Source organism: Pongo pygmaeus, chromosome X (genome assembly GCF_028885625.2).
Source record: "Pongo pygmaeus isolate AG05252 chromosome X, NHGRI_mPonPyg2-v2.0_pri, whole genome shotgun sequence".
In the NCBI taxonomy this organism is placed as follows: Eukaryota; Metazoa; Chordata; class Mammalia; order Primates; family Hominidae; genus Pongo; species Pongo pygmaeus.
Genome location: NC_072396.2, coordinates 127893097 through 127905258, shown reverse-complemented (window position 1 = coordinate 127905258; position 12162 = coordinate 127893097). Strand labels below are relative to the sequence as shown.

Here is a 12162-nt window from a genome sequence, read left to right as displayed (position 1 = left end):
TGACAGAAGGATTCTGAAGACTTTAAAATGTTTTACAGTGTTGAAGTTTATCTTCTGCCTTCAGGAGATTATGGGAGATTATGCGATCATGTTCCCACAGGCTGGTGAGAGTTACCACTTCTGATTATCAACTTCCGGTCTATACTGGATGATAGTTTTTTAAAAGTCATATATGATATTTCTTGATTGGGAGGAAATATGATTTTCTCATCATAGTTAACAGATCTTCAAGAGTAAAAAAAAAAAAGCCATCTTAGTTTAAGGATTAGTTTATAGTGAAATTGTAATTTTTAAGAAAGTTGGGCATTCTATAAAAACCTTCAAGAACTTATTAAAAATTGGTATTTTTTAATTCTCTAGAACCACATAGTAGAATGAATAACTTGCTAATTTTATTCTTGAAAACCTCATGTTTATGTTTTTTGATTTGTGTTTGTATATTTAAACACTTTGTGCGACTTTCAGCTACTCTGGGCAGTTGAAAAGTAGAAAGTCATACATGATACCTGAAAATGAGTTTCATCACAAAGACCCTCCTCCGAGGAATGCAGTTGCCAGTGTGCAAAATGGACCCGGTGGTGGGCCTTCTTCATCATCAATAGGAAGTGCATCTAAATCGGATGAAAGCAGTACTGAGGAGACTGGTATGCTTATTTGTAGAAACTTATAAGTAATATATTTTATTTCAACAAAGTGAAATGTTTTGTATCACAGAACGAGTACAATGCTGGCTTAGTATTACTTTTTATTCCCTAGATAGGAGTATATAAGCGTTAAGAAGTAATCAGCCTGCTGTTTCTTTCTAATTATTCTCTAGTCATTTTGCTCTGAAATCATAGCTTATTTACATTTAGGGGCTTGTTAAATAAAACCTTACTTTTATTTCAGATAAATCAAGGGAGAGATCTCAGTGTGGTGTGAAAGCTGTTAATAAAGCTTCTAGTACCACACCTAAAGGGAATTCAAGCAATGGAAATAGTGGCTCTAACAGGTAGGAACACTGTGCCATGTGTCATAATTCTAAATTCTTTTTGAAAATGATTTTTATGTATTTTTTTGAGATGGGGGGTCTTGCAATGTTGCCCAGGCTGGTCTCGAACTTCTGGCCTAAAGCGATCCGCCTGCCTTGGCTTTCCACACTGCTGGAATTAGAGGCGTGAGCCACTGCACCTGGCCCTCATAATTATAAATTCTTCTATGAGTCCTCATGAGTAGAAGGGGAGTGATTGTTGAGTAATGTGAAAAGCCATTTATGTTGGGCTTTGAAATTTTGTATGTACCCTATTTTGCTGATACGCTTTACATCCTAATTATGTTTTGTATAGTTATGCTTGTATAATGACTTTGTTTCTCCGGCTGGGATACTCAGGGGAATGTAGGTGTGAAGTTAAACAAATATTTTAGGATAGAGGGACTGCTGTGAACAATCTGAGTAAGGACAGACATAAGAAAAGCCTACACTAATTTAAGTAGTGATCCATCCAGCTAAGTAATGCATTTCCTGATAGTAGTTACCTTGGTTGGTTTGTGGGATATAGTTTTGGTTTTTACCGTTTATTCTCATAGGTTATAAATGTATGCCAAAAAAGAGCCTGACATTATTTTAATAATTCTTTTTTTATTTTTTTGAGACAGTGTCTCTTTCCATCACCCAGGCTGGAGTGCAGTGGCGTGATCTCAGCTCACTGCAACCTCTGCCTCCTGGGTTGAAGCGATTCTTGTGCCTCAGCCTCCCTAGTAGCTGGGATTACAAGCGTGTGCCACCACTCCCGGCTAATTTTTTTTGTGTTTTTAGTAGAGACAGGGTTTTGCCATGTTGACCAGGCTGGTCTCAAACTCCTGGCCTCACGTGATTTGCCTGCCTTGGCCTCCCAAAGTGCTGGATTATAGGTGTGAGCCACCACGCCCGGCTAATAATTCTTTTAAATCTGCAATTCATGAATTTGTTTATGATTTACTGGATAAAGAAATACTTCCTTTTTTTTGAGATGGAGTCTTGCTCTATCACCCAAGCTGGAGTGCAGTGGTGTGATTTTGGCTCACTGCAACCTCCGCCTCCCAGGTTCAAGCGATTCTCTTGCCTCAGCCTCCAGAGTAGCTGGGATTACAGGTGCCCGCCACCATGCCCAGCTAAGTTTTTTGTATTTTTAGTAGAGACGGGGTTTCACCATGTTGGCCAGGCTGGTCTCGAACTCCTGACCTCAAGTGATCCACCCTCCTCAACCTCCCAAAGTGCTGGGATTACAGGCGTGAGCCACTGCACCCGACCATTACTTCTTCCTTTTTCCTTGTCTTAAAGTTGTCCTTTAGTTTTCAAAGGACTCCCCCTTAGTTCTAGTATTTTTGAAGTTAGTAAGAAACCCTTTATGATATATTTTATCATATATCAGACAAAGGATATATTTTATGATTATTTGTGTTAAAATCCCATGTTTTTATTCTTAAGCAACAAAGCTGTTAAAGAAAATGACAAAGAAAAAGGGAAAGAGAAAGAAAAAGAGAAAAAAGAAAAGACTCCAGCTACTACTCCAGAGGCCAGGGTACTTGGTAAAGATGGTAAAGAAAAACCAAAGGAAGAGCGGCCAAATAAAGATGAAAAAGCAAGAGAGACCAAGGAAAGAACGCCGAAGTCTGACAAAGAGAAAGAAAAATTCAAGAAGGAAGAAAAAGCTAAAGATGAGAAATTTAAGACCACTGTCCCCAACGCAGAATCAAAATCAACTCAAGAAAGGGAAAGAGAGAAGGAGCCATCCAGAGAAAGAGATATAGCAAAGGAAATGAAATCAAAGGAAAATGTTAAAGGAGGAGAAAAAACACCAGTTTCTGGGTCCTTGAAATCACCTGTTCCCAGATCAGATATTCCAGAGCCTGAAAGGGGCAAGTTTACCTTTCTTTATATGTTCTTACCTTTTGTTATTTTAATGTATAGTTGGTTATTGTCTCCTTGTTTTGGTAAGTTATATAGGGATTTTGCTAGGGGAACTTGATTGTCATAACAAGTTTTTTTTTTTCTTTTTAAGTGTTTGGCAAACTAGAAATGTACCTTATTCTGACTATTTCTTTTTGTCTTAACAGAACAAAAACGCCGCAAAATTGATACCCACCCTTCTCCATCACATTCCTCCACAGTAAAGGTTAGTATAGCCTGAGGAAGGCAGCGTCCATGTTAGGCTCACCTGTTTGGAATACCAGTGTCCTGACTTCCTTCAAGTCTTATGCCAAGCATTCACTGGAGCCACTGGAGGTTTTATATTGCATTAGAAAATGAATTTTTCTATATTGGTGGACTGATTTTTTTTCCTATTGAGTATTTTTATTATAAAAATATTAAAACTTCAAGGACTTAGCACTAATTTTGTAGTGTTTCAAAGTGCAAGAGAAATTTTACCCAGAAGTGCCTCAACTGCTTTAAGCAGTCTTTTTTGGAGTGCAATGGTAGCTACAAGCAAACGAATCTTTTCAGCAGAATGAAGCCTATTTTTCAGCATATTGAAGAATATATAGCACTGAAGACTTCCTGGATGACACAGGATAAACAAGTTACCTCTGAATTCAAGCTTCTTGATGAGCATCATACCGATGTGTGCCTTCTAAGAAGGAGTCTTGAAAGGAGTTCCATTTTAAAGTCTCCTTGGTGATCAGTTCTCCTGTAGTTGTGTATATTCAGTGAGCATGCAGCTTCTGTTGTGTCTTCCCTTGGAGGTTTGTTTATACCCATTGGGTTCCCAACAAGTTGAACCTTGCGTTACGATAAAAGCAGATGTGGCATCCAATCCTACCACCCAGCAAAGAGAAACCCCAGGCATTCAACTGCAGCACAAAATCGTGGGTGTAGCCTTCTTGAAGACTCAGGGTAGCCATTCCTTGCTCCATATTTAATTTTAATTCTAAAGTCATCTAATTTCATGGAATCTTTGAATTTGCAGTACGTTGAACTTTAAAAAAACTGTAAGTTATTAATTCTTCATCAAGAGCACTGTGGTGGAATATCGTAGTTGATTTCTTTTTCTTTTTTTTTAATGCTTTCTTTGTGTGTGGGAGGTATGAGATTCACCATGATAGGCACTTTGCAGAAAAAAAAAGTGATTACTCTTATATATTTTGTTTTCTTGTTAATACAATGCCACTGAATTTTTCAGCTAGGATTTTAAAATGTATATATTCATATTAGAGTTACAAGTAAAGTAAAATGTGAATCCTCCCAATTAAAGAAGAACTATGAAAAATACAAGGCAGTGTTGTTCTTCCACAGTGACCTCCAGTATTTTAAATTTTTTGTGGCGAAAAAAAATGTTTTGCTTTCTTAAACCTCTTAACTATAGCTTAAGTAGAGAGATATGAACAATGTGGCATTGACATTTATTTTTAAATTCTGAGCAGAGAAAGATTTTTATTTCTTACATTGAGTACATTTAATTTAGTTTTTAACATTACAATTCCATTACATGTTTTTTTTTATTGTTGATATTCATATTGATAATGACATCATGAAATTTATCCTCACAAGAAGTAGCTGGTTTATTTCCAGGTTACAGCCATACTTCCCAAAGTTCCTCTGGGTTCTGAGAACTATGCCAGCTCACCTGTCATCTCCATTCATTTTCTACAGGACAGTCTCATCGAACTCAAGGAATCTTCAGCAAAGGTTTGAGTCTTTTAAAATCATCATGCCTAAGTAAACCAAATGTTCTTTACTTGTTTTATTTAATAGATGTCCTCACCCTAGTACATTCAGTAAGCTGAGATCAGTGGGATAAAGTACTCTGCTTACATTGAATAACCTTCAAAAATATTAAATGTTAAAACTGAAACAACAGATGACAGTGGTCCCTTGTAATGAGATTGTTATAAAATGTGTGTAATGTGGCAACATTTCTGTCATCTCTCCTTCCTTGCTGTGTTATACATTCTCCTTTTATGCTTTTTCAAAATCTGGAAATAAGTTTAACATTCGGGGAAGAGGTTATTTGATTGTTTTGGGTTTATTTAATTTTTCAAAACAAATCTGCCAGGCTGTCTGACTGTTTAGACAACCCAAAATACCAAAAAATAAATTTGATGCATTCACATATCTGTTTTAAAAATGGAACTCATCTGAATCTATAAAAATTCTTTATATATCCTCTGCTGAGGTACCTTTTTGGTAGTTATAGCACAATATCAGGAGATACAGTTAATGTGAAAGAATCATTCCCCTGGAGAGGAATACTCAGTGGTTGTGTTTACATGTCAGTATTAATTCTTACCTATTATTCTACTTTCTTGAGTATTCTGCTACTAAAAGTAGTGTGCAGTTTGTGTATCTTATTACAGAGTTTATTTCAGTATTATACTTGAATTGTCCATTGTTCATGTTGTTTTGTCTTTGTTATAAAACATGTACCCTTCTTTGATTTTCTCCTTTGCCTCCTCTTACAAGCTACAAGCAAATGAATCTGCTCAGCAGAATGAAGCCTATTTTTCAGCATAAATATTGCTTGCCATGATTAAAATAGAAATCAGCTAAGCATGTTTTTTTTACTGGTGGACCAAATGAAATTTTGAAACAGAGCCAGTTGACATTACTAACTGCTTTTAGATGTATAGATTTATAATGAAATGTCTGTGGATATTGGGCAAATAAGCACTAATTTTTAAGTTTATATTAGCCAGTGTACCTGTGTCCTAAAATTGTAGCATTGTTTTTTAGAATATACTGTATTAATCAAAAGTCTCAGCTATACTGGGAGAACTTCCATTTAGTTTTATTTTTTTTCTGATTTGAATGGATGTTTTATTTGAAGTAGATATCGGGATTATTCTGTAATATGCTATTAAAGAACAAGCCGAAATAACACATTAGACACAACATCAACTTAATGACATTATTTTTGAAAATTCTAAACATCCAACGTATTTTTGTTTTTTTGGTGTTAGCCATAACGTCACAATACTAACAGAGTTCTCCATACCTAGTAGGAGTTACAAAAATGTTGATATCAGGTTGGAATTATATACCGCTGTTTTTTATTACATGGGATTATTATTTAAAATGATGTTCCTATTTAGGTTAGTTTTGGAAAACTTAATTTATATTCCATTTCAATTTTGATATCTATAGAACTTTCATTTAATGTAAACTTTTTATTGGCAAACTTAAATATATACTGCAATATACTAGGTTTTTATAACCAGTTTCGAATTGTTTGTGTCAGTCTTAACCATCAGTGGCTTCTATGGGCTATTTTAAATTAATGGGCTAACAGTGTTAACTTCTGAATATTTGTTTACTGAAACATACTTTGAAGCAGTTTGTAACCTGCTGTTAAAATTAACTGGATTTTCTAATCGATGATGGTTCCTCACATTTGTGAAAAGGCCTTTTGAAAATATGTACTGTCTCATTTCATGCTCATAACAGTGCTGTGAGGTAGACAGGGCAGGTGGATAGTGTCTTTTTGACAAATGAGAGACTAAAAGTTCTTTAGCTTTCCCAGTTACATACAATTTGTTAGTATGAAAACATGAACTAAAATTAAGATTTCTTGATTCCTAGCACCACCCATTTCAACAATAGTTGAAAGGGTTTTTCTAGCTCCTTTAGTGTGTTTGCCTTGGTTTTTACAAATTACAGTGATTCAAGTCAATCTCCCACATCCCTCCTTTTTAAAAATGGTGTTTTGCAGGCCTTTAAAATTTAATTAATTTATTCCACATGCAACCAGAAAAATTTGAAAATGGCATATACATATGCTTCTAAAAATTGTGTGACTCCTACTACTTTTCAGATCTTTAGTGCTTAGCATGGTGCCTGGCAGTAAGGTTAGGTATTCAATAAATATTTGAAGTGATCTCTTAAGTCTTTGCATTTGGTAAAGCATGCAAAGTACTGGTTTGCATAGTAGCTGATGTTGCATTTTTATGTGTCTAGAAAGTTTAACAGCATATGAATGTCTTAGAAAAAAAATTTCACTGGACTTTGAGTGATCTCCAAAGTTGATTATCTTTAGCCTGTTTCTGAGGTAGCTTTTACTTTCTAGAGGGTGTGGAAGATACGCATCTATTTTCATATTATCTTGTCACTTGTACCTATAAAATTCTCTCCCTGCTTTAGTTTGTCTTTTCAGTTATGCTTTTTCTGTGGGATTCTCTTTATTATTTATTTGCTATTTTTACTTTCTAATTTGTGGTAAAAGCAATACATGGATTTTAGCTTTTCAAATGAGATTAGCTAAAAGAAGAAAAATCTAGCTTAGTATCCAAATATTTTCTGTCAGTTCACCCTTTACCCTGATTTCCAAATAGTGTATTTCTAGTTTTGATCAATTGTGTTTTGATGTAGCAATTCTAGCAGCTACCTTTGATGAAGATAGTGTTAAAAAAAAAAAAAAAAAAGCGAGTTCCATTAATCAGCCTCTCTGTGATTTAGGAGGGCATCAGTAACCATCTCAAGACAGAATTTAGCTTTTAATTTGTTCACCATCTTAAAATGAGGATTTACAGCCAAACCCAAGCCTAAAAGTGAGGCCATCTTTATATAATATAGTGAAGCTTTAATAAAGTCAATGGAGCAGAGTTTTCTGAAACAGATTCTTAAGGTCAAATTCTTTTTTGGACCTTAATGATCCCAATGTCAAGAATAAAAGCCAATCAAGAACAAAACCTAGCAATGCTACATACAAATCCATTTAATGAATCCTTAATTTTATTTGTCAAACTTGTATTGAGTATTCACTGTGTGTACAAGGAGCTATGACGTATGTAAAAGTAGAAAGGCACCTTAGCTCTTCTACCATACTGGAAACTGTTATGGACAAAAATGTATGACATGAAGTTAATAGGGAGCACTTGTCGTAAAAAAAGGTAAATATAAAATAATGGAAAGTGAGTTGCAGAGTTGAGGGATGGTTGAGTGCTGATGACTTTGGCCATCTTTGAAGGCTAAGTAGGATTTTAAGAAGTTAAGATAAAAATGAACAACCATTCTAGTAATGAGAACTGCTGGAAAGGACAGATATTAGGGAGCAGTGATAGCCACAGCATAGAATGCATTAGGTTACTATAGCAGGATATAATTGTGAAAAGACGGTGGAGAGTTTGGAATGCCTAAACTAAGGGGTATGCATTTAATTCATTAGGCAATGAGAAACTGTTTTTATGCAAAAGAGTGTTTGATCAGAACTATTCTAAAGAAGGAATTGAATTGGGTACATTCTGAACTAAGAATTTCTGATTGTGTGTCAGTTGAGCTATGTGACTTTTTATGTCAAGAATGAAGTATTTGAACATTAATGCCAGAAGTAAGTTCTAGAAAAATTTCTCAATTCCTCGCAGTACGGAAAGTAAGCACAGTTCAAAAGTTCATTATTAATAAGGGGTGTGTGTGTGTGTGTGTGTGTGTGTGTGTGTGTGTGTTTTTTGCTTTTATTGGGAAAAATTACTACTTAGAGAAGTCTTCTTTGAGTATTGCAGCAATATTTCCTGTCTTAATCATTTTCATAAATAATGTTAAGATATGAATAAACCTCACGATTAGAAAAATCTTGGTGTCATTTAAGGCATTCTAGCCAGCAAGAGTATCTTTTAGACAAGTACTTTTATTACTATCATTCTCTTGCTCTTTATTAATAAGCATTTTGTCTATTTCAGTTTATCAACTTTTAAACATTGAAATTTTAAAGAATCTACTTCTGCATTGCTATGGCAGTATTTCTGAGCCAGCTGAATTGAAAATGTTTGGTGGTGTTAAAAAATAAGTGTTTAATTCTCAAACTGATGGTCTTCATTTTTCATGTATTCCTTTGAATACCAAAGGATTTCTTCATGTAAAAATATTTGACTTTTGACTCACTATTCTATTTGTTCCTAAGGTGTATCTAGCATTGTGTAGTTATGTAATGAGTTATATTCAGTATTTTGCTGCATACTACTTTTAATGTCTTAAATTAAACATAGGCTTGTAGCACAGATGTAAATGCCATAAGGTTAGGTATCTGATTATTTCCTGACTCCTTCCTAAATATTTTATGTTACAGCATATTTCCATATTTACAACTCACCTAAGAAGGGTTATCTCTCAATTATTTAGTTAGAATATCCTTGATGATTGGCTGTTTTATTGCATATAGCCCTTTTGGCAGAGAAAGAATAGGCAGAGGAGAATATTGGTTCATTATTTTTTAGTCTTTTGAATTGTTTAATCATCCTCAGCTGACTAGATGGCTTTCTGAGGTATTTAGAACAAGGAAGACAAATTTCACAGTTAATTGTGATTATTTTGGTAGAAATTGGAGTGCTTTCAGAAGTAGAGAACATGCAGCCTTTACATTTGTAAAAATAATTTGGGGTAATCTTTGCATGGTTCACACTGAGGCAGAAAAGAATTATTAGCAAAATCATAGCTAGGTTTTATTTTTATACTTTTGCCCATTGCCATTATTGACTGCCTATCGGTGGATGCTAAGACTATTTAAAATTTCCGTGATTGTGTAGAGGTGTTTTTTTCTGTTTTTGTTTTTTAAACAGTAGAGAAAGTCCAGTCACTATTGTTCATATATGAACTCTTGTAATGGTGGTTATAGGTCTTTACAATAGAGCTATAAGGAATACTTTAGCTTGTGAATTTACTAATGAGTCTCAGTTGAAGCACAAATGAACTGATGGAGTTTAAATGGTAATTTTTATAAGGCCAAGAATTGAAGCCTTTGTATAATTTGTGCCATGTCCTTTTATTTTACCTCTTGTAATCCAGATAGCTGACCAGTTTTGACTTTGGGTATAATTCCCATTTGTGTTTCATTTAATAAACAAATGATGCCAATACTGGAAAACTAATAATCTTTAGTAATATTGCCTTAATTTAACAGCTCTACATTAATCATACTCCTCCACCACTGTCCAAGAGTAAGGAGAGAGAAATGGACAAGAAAGATTTGGACAAGTCAAGGGAAAGATCCAGAGAAAGAGAGAAAAAAGATGAAAAGGACAGGAAAGAGCGGAAAAGGGTTTGTAAATTTTTTTAAAACTAGTTTGGAAAGCTCATTATCATGTACACCAGTGTGTATGTTGCCTTTTAAAAAATACTAGTTTGTTTCATAGTAGTCTGTTATTTCATGATTTTATTGATATTTTTACCCCGAAGTGTTTGCATCTTCTACGTTAATAAGGATCTTCAGCCTAGTAATCTCTGTCAGCTCTGCTTGTCTTTCATGCCATTTTATCAAGTATGTGAAACTACTGCAAATACTCTCCATTGCTAGTTAGCTGTGTCCTTCTCATATAAAAGTAATACTTTAAAACAAAAACAGAAGCCCTTGGTCAATGTAGTTCACAATTCTTGGTTCTAGGATCACTCAAACAACGACCGTGAAGTGCCACCGGACTTAACCAAGAGACGTAAAGAGGAGAATGGAACAAGTAGGTAGACTTATTCATATCTTTGAAGATATCATCGAAGTGAATTGGAAAAGGCTTTCATGATTTTCTTTTGTAATTTTAGTGGGGGTTTCAAAACATAAAAGTGAAAGTCCTTGTGAATCTCCTTATCCAAATGAGAAAGACAAGGAAAAAAATAAGTCAAAATCTTCAGGCAAAGAAAAAGGCAGTGATTCATTTAAATCTGAGAAGATGGATAAAATCTCCTCCGGTGGCAAAAAGGTAAATTAGGAAAATAAAGGAATAATATGCTTTATCTTAAAAAAATCAACTCTGAAAATTTAGCAAATATTGAATTTTTTTCCTAGTCCTATAGTCTTTTGTTCATTATTTAGGGGTGGGAAGAAGAGGTATTGAGGGAGGGCATTCCGTTTGGGGAATTTGAGTCAGTTCAGTCCCAGATTACTAGGAGGGTAGAGTTAGTATACCTCTGAGATTCCTTTCCCCTCTCCATTCCATTCCCACCTACTTCTGTTGATTGAGTTTCAGCTGTTCTTTGCATTTTCTTTCTTATCCACCAAGTCTTTGCTTTTAGTTTCTCTTTATTCCTGAGATTAAAATATGGTCACATGTATTCTCTCTGACCATCATAGCATCATAAAGTCTTGATTGTGATTTGAAACATTTTGGTAACGTTTTCTCCTAATAAACTGATTTGTTTGATACTTGTATTTGACTTAAAAATTGAGTATAAGATACATTCTCTTACATATTAATGGTTGATATTTAAAATGAATCTCATGCATCTGCCATAAAGTAATAAGCAAGCCATTACTAAAGTATAAATTGTTTCCAGAACATTGTTATATATATTGAAAATATATGCCATTTATTCATAGTTCATAAAAACAGCTCTAGAAAATTATATAATGAACATTTTAATTCTATGCTTTAAAAGATAGGCTGTTCTTTTAGGTGTTTTTTAATTGAGGTAAAATTCAAATAACATAAAATTAATCATTTTAAACGTGTACATTTAAGTGACATTTAGTATATTTACAGTATTGTGTAATCATCTCTATCTAGTTCCAAAACATTTTTATCACTTCCAAGAGAAAACTCTATACCCATTTAAACAGTCACTCCCATTTCCCCTTCTCCTCAGCCCCTGGGAACCATAAATCTGTTTTCTTTATGGATTCACTCATTCTGAATATTTTATGTAAATGAAATAGTACAATAATGTGCCCTGTTGTGTCTGATGTCTTTCACTTAGCATAATGTTTTTGAAGTTCTTCCATGTTGTAGCACGTGTCATTTACTTCATTTCTTTTTATAGCTAAGTAATATTTCATTATATGAATATACCACATTTGTTTATCCATTTTTCAGTTGATGGACTTTTGAGTTGTTTCCATGTTTTGGCTATTGTGAATAGTGCTGCTGTGAACATTTGTGTGGGGCTATAAGTATTTGTTCAAACACCTATTTTTAATTAGCTTGGATATATGCCCAAGAATGGAATTTCTGAGTTATATGGTAATTCTATGTTTAACTTTTTGAGGAACCACCAAAATCTTTTAGACAGTGGCTGTACAGTTTACATTTCTACCAACAAAGTATCAGGGTGCAGATTTCTCTACATCCTTGTCAACACTGGTTATTTTCTGTTTTTGTTTTTTATTATAGCCATTCCAGTAAGTGTAAAGTGGTGTCTCATTGTGGTTTTGATTTGCATTTTCTTAATAACTAATGATGCTGAACATCTTTTCATGTGCTTATTGGCCATTTGTTTATCTTTCAAGAAAT

General features: G+C 34.2%; 1 protein-coding gene across 22 annotated transcripts in view; it reads left to right on the top strand.

The window, feature by feature from the left end:
• THOC2 (THO complex subunit 2) overlaps positions 1 to 12162 on the top strand; it is a 133117-nt gene that overhangs the window by 109626 nt on the left and 11329 nt on the right. For 7 of the 22 annotated variants that reach the window (XM_063660339.1, XM_063660335.1, XM_063660346.1 and 4 more), the window contains 9 exons: positions 39 to 104; positions 466 to 644; positions 889 to 991; positions 2447 to 2877; positions 3076 to 3134; positions 4514 to 4645; positions 9846 to 9983; positions 10326 to 10395; positions 10478 to 10635. In XM_063660339.1, the coding sequence (XP_063516409.1) occupies positions 39 to 104; positions 466 to 644; positions 889 to 991; positions 2447 to 2877; positions 3076 to 3134; positions 4514 to 4645; positions 9846 to 9983; positions 10326 to 10395; positions 10478 to 10635 (1336 nt within the window). Of the gene's footprint in view, positions 1 to 38; positions 105 to 465; positions 645 to 888; positions 992 to 2446; positions 2878 to 3075; positions 3949 to 4513; positions 4646 to 9845; positions 9984 to 10325; positions 10396 to 10477; positions 10636 to 12162 lie in introns of those variants that run through there. The other 15 variants (XM_054471124.2, XM_054471121.2, XM_063660344.1 and 12 more) reach the window with 7 other exon arrangements.